The sequence below is a fragment of the Callionymus lyra genome, chromosome 2 (assembly GCF_982586985.1).
Source record: "Callionymus lyra chromosome 2, fCalLyr1.hap1.1, whole genome shotgun sequence".
Taxonomy (NCBI): Eukaryota; Metazoa; Chordata; class Actinopteri; order Syngnathiformes; family Callionymidae; genus Callionymus; species Callionymus lyra.
Window position 1 is genome coordinate 40677378 of NC_141819.1, and position 25310 is coordinate 40702687.

General features: G+C 37.5%; 1 protein-coding gene across 1 annotated transcript in view; it reads left to right on the forward strand.

The window, feature by feature from the left end:
• Positions 1-25310, forward strand: part of LOC148087028 (capping protein, Arp2/3 and myosin-I linker protein 3-like) — a 43493-nt gene that overhangs the window by 14603 nt on the left and 3580 nt on the right. The window contains exons 5-34 of the mRNA XM_087785232.1: positions 571-692; positions 772-866; positions 1954-2024; positions 2148-2221; positions 3901-3976; positions 4050-4138; positions 5924-6018; positions 7449-7535; positions 7934-8043; positions 8125-8202; positions 9118-9194; positions 9594-9698; positions 9793-9862; positions 11604-11685; positions 13009-13105; positions 13183-13237; positions 14851-15023; positions 15176-15244; positions 15557-15650; positions 16323-16421; positions 17225-17344; positions 17407-17520; positions 17583-17758; positions 19052-19139; positions 19881-20000; positions 20933-20999; positions 22419-22606; positions 23257-23333; positions 23548-23721; positions 24429-24603. Coding sequence (XP_087641358.1) covers positions 571-692; positions 772-866; positions 1954-2024; positions 2148-2221; positions 3901-3976; positions 4050-4138; positions 5924-6018; positions 7449-7535; positions 7934-8043; positions 8125-8202; positions 9118-9194; positions 9594-9698; positions 9793-9862; positions 11604-11685; positions 13009-13105; positions 13183-13237; positions 14851-15023; positions 15176-15244; positions 15557-15650; positions 16323-16421; positions 17225-17344; positions 17407-17520; positions 17583-17758; positions 19052-19139; positions 19881-20000; positions 20933-20999; positions 22419-22606; positions 23257-23333; positions 23548-23721; positions 24429-24603 — 3117 coding nt within the window. The remainder of the gene's footprint in view (positions 1-570; positions 693-771; positions 867-1953; positions 2025-2147; positions 2222-3900; positions 3977-4049; positions 4139-5923; positions 6019-7448; positions 7536-7933; positions 8044-8124; positions 8203-9117; positions 9195-9593; positions 9699-9792; positions 9863-11603; positions 11686-13008; positions 13106-13182; positions 13238-14850; positions 15024-15175; positions 15245-15556; positions 15651-16322; positions 16422-17224; positions 17345-17406; positions 17521-17582; positions 17759-19051; positions 19140-19880; positions 20001-20932; positions 21000-22418; positions 22607-23256; positions 23334-23547; positions 23722-24428; positions 24604-25310) is intronic.

Sequence of the window (25310 nt, forward strand, 5' to 3'; positions counted from 1 at the left end):
ACCTCACGTTGCAGCATGATAATGCACTATGCTGCTAGGATCTGTTAACAATTCTTGGAAGGTTAAAACATCCCAGTTCTTGAATGGCCAGCGTTTGGGATGCTTTGGATCAGTGTATGTGACAGCGTGTTTAAGTTCCTGCCAATATTCAGCAACTTTCCACAGCCATTGATGGGGAGTGGACGGACATTCCACAGGCCACAATCCTCAACCTGATCAACTCTATGCGAAGGAGATCTGTTGAAGTGTGCGAGGCAAATGGTCGGTCACACCAGATACTAACTGGTTCTCTGAGTCCTCCCGACCCCCCGATAAAACACAACTGCATGTTTCAGAGTGGGCTTTTAATGTGGCCAGTCTAATGTACACCTGTGCAATAATCCTGCTGTCTGGATGGATTATTTTGGCAAAGGAAAAGTGCTCACTATCACAGTTTAGTGAATAATATTTGAGAGAAATGGTTATTTTGTGTATGTAGAAAATGTTTTAGATTTTTGAGTTTGGTCAAAGAATGATTGTGTTCTCTCTTTATAAACAAGAATAATCACCAACAACTCGACGTTCTCGCAGGTTATTATCGACACCGACAAGTCTGGCTTCACTCTGAGATTTGAGTCTCGCGAGCAGCTCAATCATGTGGTCAGCCATATTAATTATGCACTCTCACGAATATTCAACAACTCCATCTTTGCGTGAGTATCATGGGAGCAGCAGCTTGATGTATTTCAATTTAAAAGAAATATTATTGAACTTCTGTTTTTGTCTCTTCAGCCCGTCCATCTGTCACTCAGACAGTGACCTCTCGGAGGGAAGCAGGAAGTATTCGCCCAGTTCAGAGACTTCTGTGGAGACGCAGAGAGCCTGCGGTGAGTCAGATGTTCTTCTAGATTATGGGCCTCACTCATGAGATGTCCCTGCACTTGTTCATGCACGGAACATCACACCATGTACTGTATTTATCCAAACTAGACTCTAAATACTGCAGAGAGCAGTAACTTTATTTTGAGCCTACACTTAAGAAAGAAACCACACACCAGAAAACAAATACATTTATTTTATTTATAAGACATATTTTACAACAAACAACATTAGCCTGTAACTCTTGACTTCAAAATGCTTGTTTCATTCAAGTTTATTAAAAGATAAACCTGTAAACAAGTGAACATATGTGAATAACAATAGCAATAAATAACCATTATTCAATATAAAAACACAAAAACCCTAAGAAAACTCAAAACTAAAACATTTATTGAACCAGGGAATAAAACAGAAAACAAAAGGTAGAAAGTAGGTGAAGGTTCCTAATGTTTTGATGAGGTCCAGGTGTGTGTCAACTCATAGGGCTGATAAGAACAGGACACTTCCTGTTCTCTGCTTTATAATAATAATATAGGAAACAAAATAAAACCAAAAGATTCGCACACGCAGGCTTGCACTCCTCCATGTCTTTTTATTTGGGCTGCTTTTGGCCAGTACTGACAGCTCCTGAACTGTTCGAAAATGTCAGAGAGATACTTGAACTTCTTGACTTAAGTACTGGTTCAACGACCACGTCGACATAATAGTTGTGTCCCATTCAGTTGAACAAAGGGATAGAAACATTGTGGGCCCAACAAAAATATGTAATGCGGATTGAGATTTCTTTCGTTTGTCCTCCTTCAAACATTCCTTCCTTCAACTTCAGTTTAACTTTTATTTGACGATAATCTATGTCCCTTATCTTAAAAACTGGTGTCGGTATACGTCACCATATCACCATGAACATAGATCTACATTGATTTTGACACATCCACACTGTTATTATTCACAGATGTTTTCTTTGCTTGTTCTGAGCAAAGGCAAATCGTGTCGAAATCATTATCTTCTCACATCTCATTTTAATCAACGCAAAGACGACAGCTGTTCATTTTTCTTCCGCTTGTGTGTTTTTGTTTTCCTCTCTGCTCGTTCCAGGAGGCTTCTCGGAGACCTACGCCGCTCTGTGCGACTATAATGGCATCAGCTGCAAGGAGGAAGTGCAGTGGGTGAGAGCAGTAGGACTGTGTGCTCGTGTGTCTGAGTGCTTCTGAGTGTTATGTATGGTGCTCGCTAAAAAGGAGGTCACGCACAGGCACGACAAATCCGCTCATGGGTAATTTTGCTTTTAGGATGTGGACACGATCTACCACTCTCAGGACAACAGGGAGTTTAACCTGCTGGACTTCAGCCATCTGGAGAGCAGGTGAGTCCGGAGACCGGGCAAGTTCACAGATAAGTCAGTGATTGATGGCGGCCACTTTGATGGTGTTCACACAGAACACACAAAACATCATGAAGGTTAACTGTTGTGTTACCTGGAACAGCCGATGTAATCTGAAACTTTATTACAACTTTTGTTCTTCCAAAACAACCAGTATCAGCCAGTTTTTTTGTTGTTGATTTGCATTTTAATTTGTTTTTTAGAAAAGAAAAACTTGGACATACATTTTCATGAGTGTACTTTGACGGAAATATCAACCCACTCTTGCTTTTTGATTTATTCTGAATAGTAAATACAAAACCTAAAAAAAAGAAGTGAACCTGATAGTTGATTTCTAGTGAGCAGCTAAAACGGTCAATCATTTCTTTTGGAGCCTCTTTTATAAAGGTCTGAGGAACCACAAAACTGAACAGAACAATGAAATAAATGCCTTAAAAGGAAACTAATGTGAAAACACTAATTCCTGGCTTACTCACATGTTCTTCTCCTTCTCCAAGATTCAGTGAGTCCCTCATCATGACGATGTCTGAAGTTATTACTTTATAAAGTTCTCCCCCGTCTGAAATCTTGGGAAACGAGAGGTTGCGAGAGTTTGGTCCATTATGTGGTCTTCACTCCTCCTCCAGACAGTTGTAATCCCGCCTCGCTATGTTTACACAACAAGTCCCTCTGAGGTTGAGACTTTCGGAATTGATGACACATGGTGACAAACCTCAATGCTTGGCCGATCACAGCAGAGTGGGTGTAGTTATTCGTCATCTCCAAAAAAGATATTTCAATGAAAAGAGAGTTTTGTACAAACAGACACAAACTTATGATTACAATAGAGGTCCAAGATCTATTTAAGAGACACTTAAATCAACGCATTAGTTTCCCTTTTACTTAATGAAAAACTTCAAAAAGACAGGATTTTAACAGTTGTTATTAAAAATATGGAAATGTTATTGTATACATTTTATTTACAGGTCATCACCATCAATTTAAAGTTCAATTCAAATATATAAAAAAAAGCTGGGTTGACCTTGTAAAATTATGGAAATCACTCCTTTTTAATCAGTATAAAATAAGGTTTTAATGTTATTTAAATTGGACACATTTTTAAAAAATATATATTTTGCCACAATTTCACATTCTTACAATTAAAACTGGAACTCTGGAAATGTACCTTACTTTTAGTTTGTAATACATAGGATTTTAAACTAACCAACTTGGGATTTTATGAATTTGTATAGTACGGAAGAATAAGTTTGAAGAAGAAAAATACAGGTTTTTACTCTTGTGGTAATTAGTGAGGTGTTGATGAAGCTTCATGAAACAGTTGATGAGGTATCATGATACAGTGTCTACATTTTGAAAGACCATTAGATGTCACTCTCTGCTCTAAATCTCTGATCTACTAATTCAACGAAACCTGGCATCATTTACAAACTGAGAGCGACATCAAGTGATCTCTGTATCATGAAACCTCATCAGCTGTTTCATGAAGCCTCATTAACACACCACTACCGTTTATTTAGGAATACTTTTTGTGTTTATTTGATTTGCCTACTGAACTTGGACACATACATTCATATTTATTAAAAGAATATTCCGTGATTAAGTGCCACATAGCATCTAGGCCTCAGCTTTCCTTTCAATTCACATCTTAACTCTTCTTCCAGGGATTTGGCCGTCATTGTGGCCTCAGTGGCCTACAACACCTGGTTCACCAAGCTGTACTGCAAAGACCTGCGCCTCGTAAGTACAGAAAGTTTCTCGGCTGGAACTTCAATAAAATCTGTTTAACACCATATTATTGTTTTATTCTCAGGGGTCAGAGGTCATAGAGCAAGTTCTGCACACAGTGAGCAAGTCCTCCAGTCTTGAGGAGATCACTCTGGAAAACGCTGGCTTGAAATCGTAGGTGTTAAAGTGCAACTCCTGATGTGTGGTGAAGCGTATGCAGCGATGTGTTGTGAAGAGAAGGACAGAGAAGCTCTTAAGCATCAGTAAGATTGAATACGAAACTTGATGAAGTGGCTGCTCCCCTCCGATGAAACAAAACAGTATCTGTTATGAAGCCGACATCACTAGTCCCTGCAGCACTGATCCGCCCAGTCGTCTTAAATATGTATGATCACAAATGTAAAAACTCAGAGAATGGAAGGGGGTTTATGAGCATAAATTAATGAACCTGCAAAAGACAAAGCAAGATTAAAATTTAGCAGCACATAAATCTCGACAAGTTATATTTAGTTGGTTGCAGTTTTGTCCTTTTGACTCTTTTTAACATAAAAGCTCTGAAGATTTAAAGAACAGATGACAAAGGTTGTACTGCTTTCTGTAAGGTTAGTTTTTTGACGAGCAGGATGGAAGACAGCGTAAGAAGAGGTTGAAATATATTAATAGACGATCCACTTGAGACTCATCTTTGAAATAAAAAATGAAAGGGTTGAAGGTGTTGTTGACTATACAAGAGCAGGACTCAAATGCCAACAAGAATACTGACACAGTCAAATATAGACAAGTCTATTGAAAATGCAGTTTGCGTGTCATTAGTGTTGAGTGTCATTATCACAGTCCAAAACGCAACAAATAAGGCACAGGCAGTAGGTGAAGTAAAATCTGAAAACAGCAAAGGGTAACCCACAATAGAAACAGGAGAATTCAAGCGTAATGTACTGCACAATGAGGGTCACAATCTGGCGCCTGTTGCTGGGGAAGAGTTGGCTTTAAAGTGATAGTTCACCCAATCTTCACTCATTTTCTACTCACCCTCATGACGACTATTTTCAGTGTAATCTGTTCCTTTTTACTTTTAGGCAAAAATGTATCTTCATTTTAACGTAGTGACTGGAGCTCAGCTGTCTTCGTCTTCATCGTTGTCTAAAATGACCCAGTTAAACACATCCAAATACCTCTGTGATGCTATCTATAACACTCAAATAGAACAGATTACTAAACTAGTGAGTAGCAAGTGATGTAATTTCAGAAATAATTAATTAAGTGTGACAAACTGGAAAAAACAAGACATCACAGAAATGATTACTATAAAGACAATTGTATGACTCAAAATAGGTGATATGTCGTGGTCCTAGAAGCAAAAAAGGGAGTAACCAAATTATTAGAATAATATTACGAAAATTTACCACAAATAATAATATAATTTAATAAAATAAATAACTAAATGTAAGTATATGTGTAGCTTATATAGCAGTAAATACCAAAGTGCAAAAAATAAAACATTTAAACATTTATATAATTTATGTGCTATTCATAAAAATAGTAAATTAATTGTTGTCTTTTTTTATCTTTCATTAATAAGAGTTAAAATTGCATGTGACTTGTCAAAACTCTTGTTTAAGTCAAGTTTAGTCAGAAAATAAATCTGTTAACTTTATGAGACTTTCATTACTATGTATTTTTTATGCACTTAGGGTACATTTTTGTTGCGTTTCGTGCTATTTTATGCTTTTTCTGTGTTAATATAATGTTGACAATAAGTTGCAGTTCAAAAAAGTTTGCAAACTCCTGTTTTAAAGCATCTCTTGGGAAAGTGACAGGAGGTTGATGGTTGAGCCCCAGTGTGGACCCTTATGTTGGACAGTTTGTCCATTATAAACTGGTTTCATTGTATTAAGTTTATGTGTTTGTCAGGTTGAGATGCAGTGATTGAAAATAAAATTGAATCTGCATCATTTGCAGAGATTTCCCTCAGAAGATGTCTGCTGCTCTGTCAGAGAACCCAGCATCCGTCATCCACTCGCTCAACCTGGCTCACAACTCACTGGACAATCAAGGTGAACTGAGTGCTTGTAATCTTATCTTTATTCCTTTTAACAGTTCGAAGCTCTTGAAGTAAGAAGTCATTTATAATAAAGTTGGATTGATGAGTGAGTTACGGGCTCCACATGAAAGTAAAGCCTGCTTTCCGTTGCACAAACATCAACAGGGACAGGATGAGAATATAGAAAGACACGATTGGATTAGTTGGACTCAGTGTAAAAAGATTAAATAGATGAAAGAAACACAAAGTCCCGCGGCAAACATCTCAAAATAGACGTGAAATATGAGTCAAAGTATCCAAAATGTGTCTCGGGTTGAATGAGCAAAGCTGGGACGTTAAAAAGAAAATCATCATATAGACGTTGGAACATAATGTTAATGTTCATTTAGGTGCCAAACTTCTGCTTGTGGGCCAGATCAGGCCCGCAAAGTCATTTGATATGGCCTGCATGAGCATTCAACAACTACTGACCTCTAGTTTTCCTCAAATATAGAAGCTAGACCCCCTACAATGTAGTTTTTTTTGGGACCTGTGATACCATGTTATTCCACCAGCTATTGTGTTTCCAGTCTGTGGTGAAATATTCATTTTTGCTACTTGTTTTATCATTTTGTTTTTCGTAGAGAGATGTTTTTTTCAAAGACCTCCTATTGAAGAGTTTTGTAGATAAACATTGTTTTAATTCCCCCAACTTCTACTGCTAGAAGATCTCAGACTAGATGTGGAAAAGGTGTCTGACAACATACAATTTCTACATTAACCATACAAACATTCCCACCATTTATACTTCAAGACCAATAATGCACTGCAAGTTCGAAACTCTCTAGTCAATACTATTTAACCAAGTCTGTTTATCATTATCTCAACTTTGACTTCTCTGGTCTACAGTGGGTTGTGTCATGAGTTAGAAAGTTGGGGGCGGAGCTTGAGTAGAGCTTTTGACAACTATAATGAGATTGTTTTGTCTGATAATATGATATGTTACTTTGCTTTACTTGACTCTGATGTGGCAGAATTTACAAACCACATGAATCTTGACGAAGTCGTAACTACTTTCTTTTGTTTTGAAACCAAAATGTAAGCTGCTGGAGTCTCTTCTGAGCCTCAGTCAGTATCTTGCGGGATTACACGTTTTCCTTTAACTGCAAAGGACGTAATGTCTCATGCCATCTACAGACAATTCGTTTAATTGCAACTGAAAAATGAACAAGCGTTGGTAATATTTGCATGTTTATTGTAAATACAATTTATATTCTTTTTTACACACTTCATTAAAATGTAAACCATATAACAAAAATAAGATTACTGTATTTTTATATATTATTGTATTAATATCGATACTTCAGTCCACAAGCTACCCACCATCAATGCGGTTTCTTTGCTAACACCATTCTCTTTCACTCTTCAAGCTATTTGTCTAACATCATGTTCTCTTGTCAGCAGGAGTCTCAAATCTAATCCAGCAGGTGTGTCGACTCAGCAAGGGGCTCCGTCTGTTAAACCTCTCCAAGACTTCACTCACTTCCAAAGGTTTTTTCTTTTCTTTTTTTCCTCCTTCCATTTTAGATTTCTATAAGGAATATCTCCCTCAGAGCGCCACAGTCGCTCAGTAAAACGTAACTAGCGGGTTGAAAAGAATGAAAAAAGCCACATGAGGCTGCAGCTGGGTGAGCAGCTGAGTTTATAAAGAGAATATTGTGTTCATAATGTTATTCTGGTTTGACAGCCATAAACACATCTGAAGAGGTTTGTTTCTCCCGGTTTGTGCCATTTATCTACTTTAGACAACGCTTGAGGTGTCTCACTCGCAAGATCATTCACGCTCTCTCTATCCTTTGATCCCCTCCACAGATCACATGAATAATGTAATCCTCTCAATGTTTTCAACATTTTATGTTCTCCAAATATTGTTCTCTTTCCCTCCACAGGGCTGGTGTCCCTCTCTCAGGCTCTCTGCTCCAGTGATGAGTACTCAAACTCGCTCCTCCATCTGGACCTGAGCAAAAACCCTGGTGTTCTCTCCGGGGAGGACTCCTCGGTGAGACAGTCTCTATAAATACGAGAGCACAAATGTCCACAAATAAAGTTTTTTTTTTTCAAGTTGTATCTTTGCTTTCAGAACTTGCATCTCTTCTTGTCTCAACCAAACTGCCTGGTCCATTTGGATCTGTCGGGCACAGATTGTTGTGTCGACTCTGTGAGTATAAACAGGAAGTAGACTTTAATTTTTATTATTTGTTGTAGTGTCTATAATAGGTTCAAGTTGATTCTAATTTCCTGACAATCAGAGAGTATTTACCTCCCTTACTTAGCTTAATAGAGTGAGTAGAAAAAGAGTGAATTTTGGGTGAACTCTTACTTTAAGTCTGTAGTTGACGTACGTTTGTTATAAAGATAATAATAGTAATCAAACGAAAAACTCCATTTATGTATTTTAGTTTTCATGTTTTTCAATGTTTAGTCATTTAAACATTTTGTTTTCTAGGCCCAGATAACATTGTTTCTGTCAATTGTTTACCTATCAGCAAAATATGTTGACAAAACTGGAATCACACATAACACGCACACAAAAAGAAAGAAAAAGACGGTAATGTCAGCAAAAGACTTCTGAAGCATCTTAATATTTAAAGTAAATCGTCTTTTGTAGTCTGTAGTTCATATGGCATCAAAGCATTTTAGTCAGTAAAATATTAGTGATTGTAGTAAAAAGCCAACCGTAGTATTTCACATTATTGTTTGAGCCTTAGTGCAACATTATTCTTTGATTTATTCTTCCTTTTTTATCAGCCAAATATGGGACACACCTCACAGTTGCATGAAAGGTTACACACTAAAAAAGATCAGGAATGTCAGCGAAAGTCTTGTAAATCATCTTACAGTTCAAACATTATATTTGAATTTTCAGAAAGAAATCAGTTCAAAGTAAAGCCTGTACTTTCATGTCGTCAAAGGTTGACACATTTGAGTTAATAGTGATATGATGATAGAAATTGTAGTCAAAAGACAGTCGTTTTGAAGAAGCGCATGAGAGTTTAACGTTATGTGAGAACAAATTCACTGAAATACAAGAAACCTCTTTGCTGCCATTACTTGTTTCTTCTCTATCCTTCAGCTTTTCGGGGCTCTTCTTCGTGGGTGCTGTGCCGATCTTTCTTTTCTGAATCTGTCCAAAAATTCCTTCTCTCACAGGTTAGTCTCAACTATGAGAATAACCAAATGATGAAATCGACCGCAAATCTAAACCACCGGAGGAATCCTCTTTAGTTCTTACCGAAGGTTTCATTTTTCTCCCCTCGTCTCTTCCTCCTTCGGTCTCTCCGACAGTCGTTATCTACTTAATGGAAAATCAGAAATGAGTTTTGTGGAAAATGGCCGTAACGTTGTGATTCCCGCTCCGTGGGTGTGCCTGTCGTTTAGAAGCACAACTTGCTGCTGCCTGCATAGATAAGAGTCATGAATTTTAAAATGAGCTATCTATCGTTTGACCCCAGTCTCTCTCTTTCTCTCTGTTTCTCTTTCTGTGTTCATCCGCATGCTCATATTTATCCTGCGAGTCAACAACCGTGAACTCTCTTTCTTGTGGTTTAGGAAAGTGAAGGACACGCTTCCGTTGTTCCGTCAGTTCTTCAGCTCTGCCTTCAGTCTCACGCACGTCAATCTCTCCTCCATGAAGCTGTCGCCTGATGTGCTGAGGTACTTGATGTGAACACTCTTTTTTTTCAAGCATTTTGTCTTCTGAACATGTTCGACAAGATCCCTGTTGAGCACACGTTTGCTATCTTGACAGAGCTCTCCTGACCGGGCTGATCTCCAACCCTCACGTCAACGACCTTCATCTGGATATTAGCGGCTGTGAGGTGAGAACTTTGAACAGTTTCATCGTTTATACTTCAAAACCTCCCCTTCTCGTCTACCTACGTTGAATTAGAGGTCGAATGAGTTTATCTATAGAGCCAAAAACACTAAAATATAGTGCTTGGTGAAGGAGAACAAAGACAGACATAATCAATATCAGACTTTATATAAAATATTAATTTTGTCCAGCCTTTCACCTTGACTGATGTTATACCCTTGTGTGATTGAGTTTGATACCCTTGATTTAAAACAGAATGCAATTGTTTTGCTTTACAGAATTTTATTTTTTTAATTGTCAAAATAGTGACTGCCACTTACTTAACAAATACAGAAACAGCTAAGCTAGCAACTTAACCATTCAGTTTAAAGGACACTTAACATACAGTTGACAAAAGTAATCATTTTTCTGTTTCACATCTTCCATCTCAAGGTATGGGGGCCAAATAAGGGCTTCCAAGCCATTTCATGGGGCTCATATGAAAATAAACTAATATTCATGTTGCCATCCTGACCAATACTTATGCATAACATGTTGAGATAAAAGATAAATAAAGGAGGTTATTGAGGTCAACGATCATAAAGAGACGTCCTATACAAGTCAAACTGAAGATGAAATACCTTTGCTTGGTGTTGTCAAGAACAAAAAGACAATCAGACTCATGCTTCCTGGTTAATGTACATTTTGTTTGGCCTATGACTTAGACAGATGAAGTTTGACACCCCTGCTTTATGTGCTGGTAATATCTAACTTAAATGATCCTATATTTCTACCAAAAAGAGAAAATAAATCTTATTGTGTTTGAAAGCATTTTTTACAATTTCATCTGATAAAGAAAAATGTGTCATTGGGGACAATTAAGCGTTACGGGGTAACTGTGGATTAGGCAAAGATTTAAATAAAAAATGGTACATTTATTAAAAAATATAGAAATAGTAAGTATAATTTACCTTAAAAACATTAAAATTAGATTAACATTTGTCAATTGATGCTCACTATGCTTCAGGTAACATGTTGATCCTTCTAAATACGTCTTTTATTTACATTCTACGTTCTCAACGCCTCATGAAATGGATCAGACAGGATAGATTTTGTACAATGATCTATATGATCCGCAGCCATGATGCAAAAAGATGAAAGACGGAATATGAGTCATGACCCAGTTACATACGAACAAGATGTGAAGAAAAGGTTGTGAATCTACGCTAGAGTTGAGCTAGTAACTCCCAGACGTCTGCCTAATTTAAGATTTAGTTTATTAGTGTAAAATCTCAGCAACATGTGGGTTTAATAATTTACGTCATGCTGCACCATCTCACCGCTTTCACTCCAAACCTTTCAAATGCATCTTATCATACATGTGAGCAACTTTATAAATGAACTCCTTGTCACTTGAATTCATTGTATGAATAATAGAAAATAGTCAGTAATAGTAATTCTTGATCCATCAAACAACTGCTAAGAAACATGAACCAAAAGTAGTGAGAAGCAAATAATATAATAAACAGAGCTCAGTCAAGCTTGTTATTTAAGGAAACAACAAGAGACAACACGACAACACTCCAGCCTTAGAAGCTGAACTACACACTGTTGTGTTCACAGAGCACCAAGTAGGGCAAAGCTGCACAGAGTATGTTCCAGTGTGGAAAAATAGGACAATTCCCAAAAGAATGAAGCCACAATGATTTACGTTGACAGACGTATTTTTCGTGTCCCTTTTGAAATTCACTTGATGTCTCTTCCAGCTGAGATCTACTGGAGCCGCTGTCATACAGGACCTCTTCCCGAGAGTCTCCTCCATCGGAACCCTGGATATCTCTGATAATGGTGGGTTGGTATTTAACGCTCTACGCTACCTCGACCCTGAAGCAGATACACCAGCTATCAATCTGCTTTGCTTAGTGGGTCATTCTGTTAAAGAAAAATTGACTTAAAAACTAATTGTCGAAATTGTTGTGAAAAACACAACAATGTACATAATGATATTCTTAATATAATTTGATTTCAGGCTATTTTTTAGATCATGGACCCTTTACAAATGAAAGTTTATCAGTGGCATGAGAAAATTGAATAGTTGAATTTAATATTATTCAACTCTTAAAACTTTCATTTTGTTTAATTTTTTTATTTAATTGTATTTATTGAAAGGTTGAATTTGAGATACTTGATCATGAGCTTCTACGTTTTCATGTGATCATCTGGCTATACATTAATAAATATTACATTTAGAAAATTTATTTTGAAATTATTATAATTATAATTTCAAACTCCATGTGTAAAATGCATTATTCATTTTGTTTAAATTAAAATAAATAATTAAAAAAGAATACTTATTGGAATCAACAAATACTCAATAAAAACAAATTCAACCTTTTAAAAGAAATTTCAATAAATAAATTCAACCATTCAACAATATGATGGCATTGATATACTTCCATAATAAAGTCCCACAAAGAAACTAAGAACTGTTGTTTCAAAAATTTTGAAACAAAATCTCATGACTTTCATTGAATCAGTTACATCAGCTCAAGCATAATCTTTCATCTCTGTAGTGTCATATAGAAAATGTTAAAAAATGGGTTTTTCAGTTGTAATATAAAGTGATGGAAAATTAAAACAACGCTACACTTGCTAGCTTAGCTAGTGTTAATAGTGCCTGTTACTGTTAGCAACTGGCTAACTTTATTTATTAAATACGAAACCTTAAGTTATTAATTGAATGGATTTGAATTTAAACAACTTCAACTATGTTATAAATTAGGCTGTAAACTATTGTCTATAACCTTAACCTGTTTGTTTTCATTTGAGGTAAAGCTAATGCTAATATTTACATTGCATTATCTGTATTGATGTTAATTTCCAAGGATAAGTTCATGTGTTTAGATTTAAATGTAATAACCTTGTATAATTTCTTTGATTTGTCCTATGATACTAGTAAAAATGAACTCAAGCAATAATAATACAAACAATTATTCACCATAGTTTCTTTTATTAGAAAGAGTAAAACACGTAGACTTCATATTGTAATTATTGATTGACATTTCCCATGTGAAACCGCATGTTTCTTTTACCATAGATATAATCAAAAACTATCACAGCTGTATTTGAAGAAGTTTCTCAGTCTCCACGATCAATAATTGATTTTTGCAGGTCTTGACGCCGACTTGCTCACGATGCTGCCGGCTTTTTCCAGACATGCCTCCCTTAAACACCTTCATCTGGGCAAGAACTTCAACATCAAAAACAGGTGCTGCTCCGGCTTCACCACCGTCATGTGTTGTTGTACGATCAGAAATGATCATCTCTGGCCTCGATCAATTGCAGGATGCTCGACGAAGTCCTGCAGAAACTGGTTCAGCTGATACAAGAGGAGGAATGTGTGAGTGAAATAATCCTGCAAACGCATCATTTTTTCATTATGTTTTTACGGTACTTGTCTAACTGATTCATAAATTATTCCTGCTCCATCCTTGTGGGTACTGTCTCCATATCACTTTACACGTGTGGAGTAAATCATTCATGCAAACTGTGTGTTCAGTCCAGAGCACATCATTTCACAGTAAATTGAACCACTTCACTTTACCGCTACATCTACCGCAATCTACCACCAACTTCCTTTTTAAAAATTCCTCCTCAATCCTTCTGCATAATCATCACCTGAGATTCTCATTTTTATCTTTGCGGTGAAAATTCCTGATGGGCCGCGTAATATATTCTGACTTTGAAGGGAGTAAGAAAAAGAGCCTAAATATGATAGGAAACGTGAAAATAAAACACTAGAGTAACAAGGAGAATTAAACATAAGGTCTAAGTAAGGATGTTGTGAAATTAAATCAATGTTAAAATGTGAAAAAAAATATATATATATACGTATTGCGATGTAGTGAATGGGGAAAATGAGATTGTAGAATTCAATGAACGATAATAACATCATCTTTAATTTAAATAAACAAAAATAAAAGTCTACATTTCTAATTCAAACAAAGCTTTAGTCCTCTTTAAACCCTCTTTTGTTTCAGTTTTTGAGCCAGAGAGAGTAAAACTAGTGCCCATGGATCACACATCCTTCTCTGACATCATATTCTATATAGAAATAAATAAACTATAGACAAAGAATGTATGAAACAATTTTTTTTTTTTCAGTTTATTTGGATTATTTGTATATATTAGAAGTCCTAAAACAAAGCTTTTCCATGTTAATTAAACTGCAATAATAAATGCAAAAAAATGCCATTTAATGTTTTAATTAATTTGCTGTCAAAACATTTCTAAATTATTTGTTTTTAAAGTTTAAAAAAGAGTCTGGCTTTTCCTAGAATTTATATCACCATTCATGTTTCAACTGGCACCAAAACCATTGATTTTTCACGACACATCCATATGTTTGTTCTCTGTCGATAGCTAGTGAGAGACTAACACTCTCCAGAGGTGTGTGTCTTGTGTTATACATTTTTACTCAACCCAGGAAAAGATACAGTTATGGTTCTGTATGCCTTTCAATCTCATAGTTTAAAACAAATTGTATGTTTATTTAAAGAATCATACACGTTTCATAAATACACTCCTACAATCACATATGTTGTTACTGTCACTTATAAACTGTTTTACACCTTGAATAAAAATTGTAGGGTTTTCAACTACGGTTTAACATTTTCAACCATAGTCAACCAAGTTATAACCTGAAAACAAACCATTTTGAACTGTCGTCAAATTACTTTTTAACTATAATCAAGCCTAAAATCCTCAACTGTAACAAAGAAGGCCATGCATTAGTTTCCACTAAATGTCATGTAAACATTGTTTGTGTAATGTGCACATTATTGGTGTCATGTAATCATATATAAGCGCCATATGAGCTGTTTGTTTTAAAAGAAATTGCTTTAACATTAAGTGTGAAATACATTTCTTTGAAGACTTTCTACAATTATATATACAGTCTGTGACACAAAAATGTAACTTTCAGCAAAAAAATCTAATCTATTCTCACCTCAGTCTCTTCAGACTCTGTCCTTGGCTGACTCACGGCTTCGCTCGCGCGGCACGGTGCTCGTCAACGCTCTAGGAAGCAACACTTGCTTGCGAAAAGTTGACATCAGTGGGAATAATATGGAGGATATCGGAGCCAAGATGCTGAGCAAAGCTCTGCAGATCAACACCACCCTGAGGTGAGAGTAAAAGAGGCTTTTGTTTGCTGTGCGAAGCCCGATATACAGTCAATAAACACAATGTTTTAGGGGACATTTCTATTTGTGTGGATGAATTGTCGACATCGCTGAAGGATTTCAGTGGATGCAGCTCACGACTTCTCCCCCCGCAGGAGTGTGACATGGGATCGCAACAACACCTCCGCAGCAGGATTTCTGGACGTTGCCCGAGCCCTTGAGCAGTAAGAGACGCCATTGTTCTATATGAGCCGCCTGTAGATGCTGGAGTGAATTAGTGTTGAATTGGGCTGCTGAAGTTTCAACTTGCACCTCACTTTGTTATTATCTTAACTGCTCCAGACTTTCCTCGAGGCTCAGGCTGACATGGTACCAAAGATCAAAGTCTTTCTCCCTATGGCACATAGACAGAATATTTATGGATCAGCAGTTTTTTTTCTCTCAACACACTCAACCAATTTCTCTCTAACCTTCTTTTACTTCCTCGTCTTGTTCTTTGGAGTTACTTACTTGTTCATTTGAATATTCCTACGCAGTAATTTCACCCTGCAGTACATGCCTCTACCTCTAAGTGACATCAGCCAGGCCTACCGCAGCGCCCCCGAGAGGACAGAGCAGGCGTTGACTAAGGTAGGTGCAGTTTTTCAACAATCAATTAATAATTTAAATCAATTAAAAAATAAAAATAAATTATTGGGGAAAGGCTTTTAAATCATTAAATATCTAACAATTTTATTCATAGTTCTCAATAATCTGTTAAAAATCTTGTGTTTGTAGAACCATTTTTTCTCCCTTTACCTGTCCTTTTTATCAGTAATGTTTTTGATATACTTTGAAATCACATTTAAAAGTGGAATTTTCTAATCTGCAATATTACTTGTTTTATGTCATAATAACACCTTTTGCACATATATTTATATAATATTTGAATATATGAAATATACTCGACACATATTTGAGGATCTTTCAATAAAATATATTTTAAAAATGAAATAAAATTCAATCCTGTTAAGACTGAAGCTTATTTAAGAGTGTCCTTTTATTTTATTTTTTGTAAAGGGGTTTTCTGAGGGATTTAAATTGCCAATTCCTGCCATAACATGAATAAATTAAGTTCTTGTTGTGTTTTAAAATTGTATTACATTTTATTTCAAACAAATTACTTGTTCTTATAAAGCTCTTTCGACCAACAGAAAAGGAGCTGGGGGGTCAGAGTTGGCCCCTGGGCTTGAGTGTGACACATGTTGAGCTTTATTTATTCTATGTGGTCATGTGTTAATGTCGTCACGCTTGTTTGTGCAGATCCAGCGAGCTCTGGTGAGGAACAACCAGACGCAGCGTTTCTCTCAGCGCCAGGCTCTCAGACTGCACCAGGGCCTGGTCACGAGCACGGCCGAGCAGGTAGAAACACTTGAGTCATGTTTGCTGCCCCGAGTGTTTTATTTATGTCTGCTTTGATCAACTCTGTCTACACGCTACATTTATTTCAGGCACAGTAGTATAAATTTTACCTTGTCAGGCTCCGTGTCTCAGCGAGACATCTTAGTATAACTCTGCAACCCTTTCCAAGGCTCTGTAGTATTATTACTTCGCAAGGTTTTGTAGTATAACTCCGCAAGGCTCTCTATTTTTACTCTGCAATGCTTAGTAGTATTACTCTACGAGGCTCCGTATTATTACTCTGCGAGGCTCCGTAGTATCACTCCACGAGGCTACGAAGTATTACCTCCGAGGCTTCGTAGTATAACTCAGCGAGGCTCTCTATTGTTACTCTGGGAGGCTCCGTAGTATTACCTCCGTGGCTTCATTGTATAACTCCACGAGGCTCCGAAGTAGTACCTCCGAGGCTTCGTAGTACAACTCAGCGAGGCTCTCTATTATTACTCTGCAAGGCTTTGTAGTATTACTCTACGAGGCTCCGTAGTATTACTCCACGAGGCGTCTTAGTATAACACTGCAAGGCTCTCTATTATTACTCTGACAGGCTTAGTAGTATTACTGCCCAAGGCTTCCTAGTATTACTCCAAGAGACTCGGTAGTATTACTCTGCAAGGCTCCGTAGTATAATTATGTGGGGCTCTGCCACATTGCAAGCATTACTCTTTGTCTTTCAAAGGATTATGCTCTGTAGTATTACTCCATTAGGCTGTGTAGTATCATTCCGTAAGTGTTTTAGTTATTCCTTGCTCAACTGTGTCCTGAAGGTGATGGAGCGCCTGTGCGTGCGCGTGCAGCAGCAGGTGTGTATACTACGAGCTGCTGGAGAGATGGAGGAGATACAAGCTGCTAAGCAAGTACTCAAAGAGGCTCGGAACTCTCGTGCGGTAAGTTTCGGTCTGTTCCTGTGTCGCCTGCAAACACTTCACATGCTCTTCCTTTCTCTTAGCTGTACCCCTCACTCTGCGAGCTCGCACATGTGCTGTCCGTGGACGGACCGGTCCGTCAGAGGCTGGACTCTCTCGCAGGGGAACTCTCTAAAGCTGCAGACAAAGAACTTCAGGTACATTTGACCCCTCTTCACACGGAGACCCGCGACAGCACGCTAACATAGAGTCCCGTCAGGTGATCGTGGACTCGATGGTGTCCCTGTGCCAAGAACTGTGCCCTTCATCCGCCTCTGCGGCCGACAGACTGAGTCCCTCGCTCTCCTCCGTATCAGAGCGCGTGTCCATCCCTCGCTCAGCCATCCGCACTGCACTGATGGAGAGAGCAGCTCAGGACATCCACAGAGCCTTGGAGTAAGATGTTTCATTTACTCTGCCCCAGTGCTTTTGAATACCATATATTTCAGACTATAAGACTCACTGAAAATACTTAAATAATTGACTCTGCATCCTATAATATGCTCTGCCTTATGTATCTATTCTGGATTTATTTATTGACGTCGAACTGATTTAATTTGGTACAAAGCATTCAAACATCTGTCAGAATGTTTTAGCACGACTTTGGTAAGCTCCAGACCCTCTTGTGCTGTGAGGCTCTTAGTTTTTCTATCTGTGGCTCCTTAGTACTCTGTAAGGCTCCATAGTATTTCTCCATGAGGCTCAGTAATATTACTCTGTAAGGCTCCATAGTATTTCTCCATGAGGCTCAGTAATATTACTCTGTAAGGCTCCATAGTATTTCTCCATGAGGCTCAGTAATATTACTCTGTAAGGCTCCATAGTATTTCTCCATGAGGCTCAGTAATATTACTCTGTAAGGCTCCATAGTATTTCTCCGTGAGGCTCAGTAATATTACTCTGTAAGGCTCCATAGTATTTCTCCGTGAGGCTCTATAATAGTACTCTGTAAGGCTCCATAGTATTTCTCCGTGAGGCTCAGTAATATTACTCTCTAAGGCTCCATAGTATTTATCCGTGAGGCTCAGTAATATTACTCTGTAAGGCTCCATAGTATTTCTCCGTGAGGCTCTATAATAGTACTATGTAAGGCTCCATAGTATTTCTTCATGAGGCTCAGTAATATTACTCTCTAAGGCTCCATAGTATTTATCCGTGAGGCTCAGTAATATTACTCTGTAAGGCTCCATAGTATTTCTCTGTGAGGCTCTATAATAGTACTATGTAAGGCTCCATAGTATTTCTCCATGAGGCTCAGTAATATTACTCTGTAAGGCTCCATAGTATTTCTCTGTGAGGCTCTGTCGGAGCCCAATGCTACGTAGTTTTACTTTTTCTACTGATGTGTTTATGTTATTGATGGTTTTAAGAGGCTTCATGAAACAGTTGATGAGGTATCATGATACAGTGTCTTCATTTTGAAAGACCACTTGATGTTACTCTCAGTTTGAAAATGTTGCCTGGTTTCATCAAATTTGTAGATTATTCCGACTTCATAAGGGCCTGGTCATCTTATCTCCTAATCAACACGTTCATTATCCATCTCTTTGTACTCCTTTGTGTCGCTGTCATCGTAATTATTTTTCTCCCAATTATCACAGATCGCACAACAACTCCTCCAGATGCAGAATAAAAGAGAAAAAAAAGACATGTAATCGATGGTTAATCTGTTTGTTTTTACTTTCACAGAGAGGTGAAGCTATCAGTGGTGTCTTATCTCACAAACTCCATCGTGGATCAAATCCTTCAGGACCTTTACGCCACACACAAGACCCTGGTAAGTCAAGTGCAGTCAGAAGATCTCTCTTTTTGTGGACATTGAGCTAAAATAGCCTTAATATATCATTCTATTCACTTAAAGAAGAAAAAATGTTTTAGGGAAACGTATTTTGTATGTTGCTTCGTTCGTACATATTTCATGTTTTCTCTTAGTAATTCTTTCAGTATTGTATTATAACTTCCTGATCTCTTGTGTACATTTGAAATCTTGTGAGTAGCCAACTCTGGTGGAACCCTTTTTTATTCACCTCAAACAACAACAAAATAACTAAAAATAATTACCAAAAAAGGAAAATTATTAACAAAAGAATAACTGAAAAATAATAACGATAAAAAACAACCAAAAATTATTAACACAGAAACCAAATCACTAGTAATTACTGGTAATAATAAACACAAAAACAACAAACTTACCCTAAAATAATTATTAAACACAAAAGAAAACCAAAAGTAAAATGAACACAAAAACAGAGCCAAAGATAAATTACTGTAAATACATTTTCTTTGTCCATTTTTTCCTTCAAGTGAATTAAATAAACTTCTGCACTAAACCAATTTAAATAGTTACAATTTTTTCAGATCCCTTAAGATTAAAGATGGGTCCAATTTCAATGACATTAATACAATATTTTTTACATAGTAATTAGTTATACATAAGAAGTATTCCATGATTTGGCCACGTCAACTCAGTGAGTTTCAGCTAGTTATATATATGTAATAGTTGAACTTCTGTGCTCAGACGCGGCAGGTGTCCACCATCAAGCGCTGGGACGGGTCGTGGGAAGATGGAAGCGGCTGGAGGTTCAACAGACACCGAGACTCTCTGGACATCACGGACGAGGAGATCGGCACCAGCATAGTGAGTCAGCCCGGTTTGACTGTTTAAAAATAAAATTTCATTTTTCATTGTTGCAGACGTGAAATCATTCTTCCTCGGCTATACAAACTGCTCAGTAAATTAGAATTCAGCCTCTTACTTCTCGTCCTCCGATCAACAGAGGTGCTTAATGTTTCATGTTCACATCAGCTCGACCCGTTTAATCATCGCATCTCTCCCGCTAATGAGAAAAACCCAAATACTCCACTCTTGTTAGAATCCACCTGGGACAGAGAGACAGTGTACAAATTCTATTCATTAGAAACAATATTTGTTTCTCACGCTGCAGCCGAGGCATCGACATCTCATCCAGTAAAGCTTCAACAACACAAAACCAAAGAAGGATTCAAGTTGAAGTTTTAACAATTCATCTGGATTATATTATATTTTTAAAACATACACATCTTTTACTTTTACATCAAAGACAATAATATTCTGAATAAACATCTTTAAATAAATAGATATTAATCATTTTAAATGTGAATTAACTAATCTACCCACAACAATGTCAATTTTTCATTATAACTTTAGCCTCACAGCTAAATGTATATGTTTTTCTTTTAATTGTGGTATTTTATTATGTGTTTCCTCCAGGTAACCCTGTTTCCTCCCAAAACAGTCAGCAGATGATTTGGGAGTTTAAATTGTCAGGGTCACCCTGTGTGTCATTTTTGTTGAGAAAGATGGCAGACATTTTTACGTCAACGGTCATTTTAAAATCTAAAAATGTATTTAACCATGTTAATGCATTGAATATATATTTTATCTGTATATACATGTCCAATTGTAGCACCAGTGAGCATGTAAACTTATATATTGTGAGGTGTTAAGTAGAAGAAAACAACATGGTTGTGATGATACATTGTGTATAATTGAGTGAATACTTTGTTTTAATCCTAAACCTTTGATCACAGGACACAATAGCCATCAAGAAGAGAAGTTCGAGAACACGAAGAATACGACCAGTTTCCACCCGGCTGAGTGAGTGGATATTCTTCTTTCTCACTCTTGAAGAAAAATAATGACCATTGTATGTGATTCCTTAGATCAGGAGTGTCAAACTCAATTACACGGTGGGCCAAAATATTTAACAGGTCCAAGACACGAGGCCAAAATGTTTATTTGCCTAACAGCAAGTAGGGTTCTCATTTTGATCTGGACTTTTCATTATTTGAGGCTAATTTTGTTTTATTGTCTCCCATATCCTTCACTAAACAAAATCCAGATTTACTCTTATTGTTGACATCCATAATCTATGTTCCTTATTTTATTTTATACACTGACATCTCAATAAGTCACCATATCAACATGAACATGTAGATACTTTTGAGCCAATCCAGCGGGCCACGTACAATGACTTGGCGGTCTGGTTAAGGCTCCTGAGCCACTAGTTTGGAACATGTTAATGAAGGCCTTTAAGTTTTTTGTTGTACATTGTTTTGATCTGATATTTTTTGTACTGTTAATAACTAAATTGTGTGTGAGCAGAGGAGGAAGTAGAGCACAGACCACCTATTGAATTAGACCATTGAAGTGATCAAGGGTTAAATACTGTAGCAACTCTTATAAATATATAGTTTGTAATGGATTTAACAGAATTAGCTGTGGGAGAAAATATTGATACGATTTAATGTTGCAATATATTTATTCACGATACTGTGTTGATTTTTTTATTTATTGATAGGCTTTAAAACATTTTTTATTATAGTTATTTTGTATTTTAAGTGTTTTTAAAATAAAATAATTTGGTTTTAAATTTTACAATTAACCTGTAAATATTGAATGTGCTTTTTCGTTCTTATGTCGCAATTACACTTCCGGACGCTAGATGGCAGAAGTGATTGTGTTCTTCATCGCTAAATCGCTAGGGGCGTCATAGTAGAGTGGTTGCCAATCCCAGCTCCAGACAAGCTTGTGTCGTTGTGTCCCTGAGCAAGACACTTTACCCTGATTGCTCCTGATGGTAGACTTGGCGCAGGTGTGCAGCCTACTCCCATCAGTATGTGTGAATGGCTGTCAAAAGCACTACCGAATTTCCCCTTGCGGGACTAATAAGGGATTCTAAAAAAAAAAAAAAAAGAAAGAATTAAATCCCGCAAATTCCCGGCGATGACTGAGGATGAGAGGATACAGTTGACTCCAGCAGCTTAAGCTGATATTTGGACATATTTTGGCCATAGTCAAGTACTTGGAAAATACTATAAATATATCCTTGTTCCTGCAGAACAAAGCACATATTGTACAAAATAGGCATGAAGTGAGAGAAATAACCAAAGCTTCATCTTTCACTATCACATCTCAGCTGCCAGTATTTTATAAAATAAAATAAATAGAATGAGTAGAATTTAGGCTGAACTGTTGCTGAAGAAGAATTTCTAAAAAGGGTTTCTATTCCTGCAGGTCTGTGCGACGACTCCAGCTCGTCGCCTCCACCATCTGTACCGTCCTACTCCTTCCCTCTGTCCCGCTCAGTGTCCTGGGAGGAACTCTCCGAGCTGCCCACGCAAGGTCTGCCCCTCCATCATGTCACCCGGGTCCGACCGCGGCCCCCGAGGAAACACAAAGGAGGACACGTACCCGCCGAAGAAGTAAGTCCAGACCTCAGCGTGAGTCCTCGATGGTAACCTATTTATCTGGCTCTTAATGAACCTAATGTGTGTCTGTGTGTCTGTGTGTGTGTGTGTGTGTGCCTCCGTGCGTGTCTGTACTCTTCTGTGCATGTCTGTGTTTGTGTTTGTGTTTCTTTGTGCGTGATATGTGTGTATCTACGCGTTTGTGTGTGTGCTTTTCCGTGTTTTTGTTTGTGTTTGTTTGTGCGGGTCTGTGTGCGTGGCTTTTTGTGGGTTTATCCACGACTGTTTGTGTGTCCATGCCTGTCTGTGTTTGTGTCTGCATTTGTGTGTGTGTGCTTTTTTATTTTTTATTTGCATTTTTGTCTGTGTGTGAGTGTTTCTGTGTGAATTTTTTCTCTATGTGTGTTTGTGCATTTCTGTGTGCGTGTATCTCTGCATGTGGGTATGTTTCTGTGCCTGTCTTTGTGTGGGTTTCTGTGTATATGCGTGTCTTCGTGTGTGTTGGTGCCTGTGTGTGTACACTTCTGTGTGCATTTCTATGTATGTCTCTGTGCGTTCTTTGTGTGTGCCTGTTTTTATGCGTGTTGTGTATGTGTGTGTGCGTCTGTGTGTTTATTTACATGTATGTTTCTGTGCCTGTCTTTGTATGTGTGTGTGTGTTGCAGTGCAGTGAGAATGGAGGGGTCAGCCCTCTGGACGATGGACTTCCTGACTTCTACTCAAAGAGGGTCCTTCATGACAGGTGAGTGTTTGTTGTTCTCTGACATTAGAGTTCATCTCGTTCTTCCATGAGAGAAGTGTATCTCTGTATGAGTCCAGATACTTTTCAACTATTGTTACCCTGTGAAGCTGCAGTGGAAGAGTTTTTGTTCAGTGAGTCTCATCAATAGGAGAAACAGCCAAGAAAACCGATGTTTCAGGTGATAAAAACTGATGGTTGACCGTCTCCTCCACAGTCAGCTGTCCTCGCTGCACAAAGCTCACTCGCTGAGGAGGAAGAAGCGAAGGAACATGCTGGCCATCTTCAGTTTCCGTAAAAACCGCAACCAGTCTTCGTCCAACCAGGACACAGAGTCTGAGTTTGAGTTTTACGGCGACGGCTGCCAGACTGTTGCGACCGCTCCCACAGGGTTGGTGAACGCTTTGATTTTGAAAACATACCGCTCATGTGAAGGAGCAGATTTTCACCCAGGAAATACAAACTTTATATTCACTCTTGGTATTTGAGTCTTGGCTGAAAGGTTAAAATGCTGAGAGAGCACGCTGCATATCAAATACATTGTAGGAGGTTTTGATTTGTTATCGTGTGCCTTCTTTTAATCCTTAAATTAACTTGTTTATCTTTCACTGACAACTTAACGTCTTTACTTTGAAGTTTTTTATGATGTCTCAAAATGTTATTAAAAAAAGTTATTTAAAAGTGAATCATAAAATAGTTATCAACTGATAAAGTTGATCATTTTTGTATGAAGTTTACATATACAGCAATTTGCATAGTATAGTTAGATAGAATAAACAGAATAAAGTCAACTTAATCTTTTATCATTTCGGTTCCTTCTCCTGAAAGTTTCCATTTTTGAAATTTTACAGTACTCTCCTTGGCAGGGGAAAACGAAAACGAGTGGACATTTGAATTGGACGCTAAACATTAAATCAAAAACCTATGTTTTTGTTGTTCAGTACTTTGAGTCAGGAGAGAAATACAAAAGTTGAATCTGTAAATTACAATTTGATTAATAAACAAGTCAGTTCAATGTAACTAATAAGTGATATTAGATAGTAATTATGAATTAAATCACAGTGCTGTATATTAAGTCTGACTCTTTCCAAACTTCAGGACGGCCACAGAGAACGTCTACACACTCCTTCAGCCGCCGCGGTCTGCAGGAAGAGCCGGATCTCCCGGCGAGGGAGGAGACGGGAAGAACACTCTTGCCCTGAGTCCTCCGCCGGTCCCAGGTATCCCTCACCCGGCCCTGGCAGGAGGGAGACTCCCCTTCTGCTCAAGAGAGGTAAAGTCATAGGATCAACAGGTTTATTTTTTGGGGAATGAATTTTAACACACTGCAAAAAAGTGATTATAGTTTTAGGAAAATACACTTTATTTTATTTATGTCGACATCACTGAAAGAAATGTACTTATCACAGCAGCACCATTCAATCCTACATCTGTAGGATCATATTCACTGCATATCATTTTGATGTGAAATATTGCTTTTTAACATTATAAGGTTTTATATCTCAGGTTTAAACTAGGTGTTTTAGAAGATATCAGTATATTGCAGGTTTCTTTATTAATGTTTTATACAATTAACCTGCAAATATTCAAGTAGTTTGTTCATTTTTGTTTTGCAATTAAACGTCCGGCAGTCATTACGCCCTCTGCAGCTAAAGGAACAATTCTATCCCACGAGATTCCGGCAGTGACTTAGGACAAGAGGATACCATAGACTCAGGAAGATTTGAAAAGAAAAGTTTTCTTAGTTGGATCATGATATTAACATGCATCGTAGGAGATCTAGTTTTTGGTGAAGGTTAAACGTGTATTGTGGGTCATGTAAAATGAGTTGGACGCTGGGTTTGGGTCGTCTGAATTTGAACAATTCTGATACCGTTTACATTCTGGTTCCTAAGGACTCTTGATACTGATTCTTGGAAGAGACAAGTAAAAAATTCTAGGATATTCGTTAACCATGCCTGACTGGCTTGATTAGGAAAT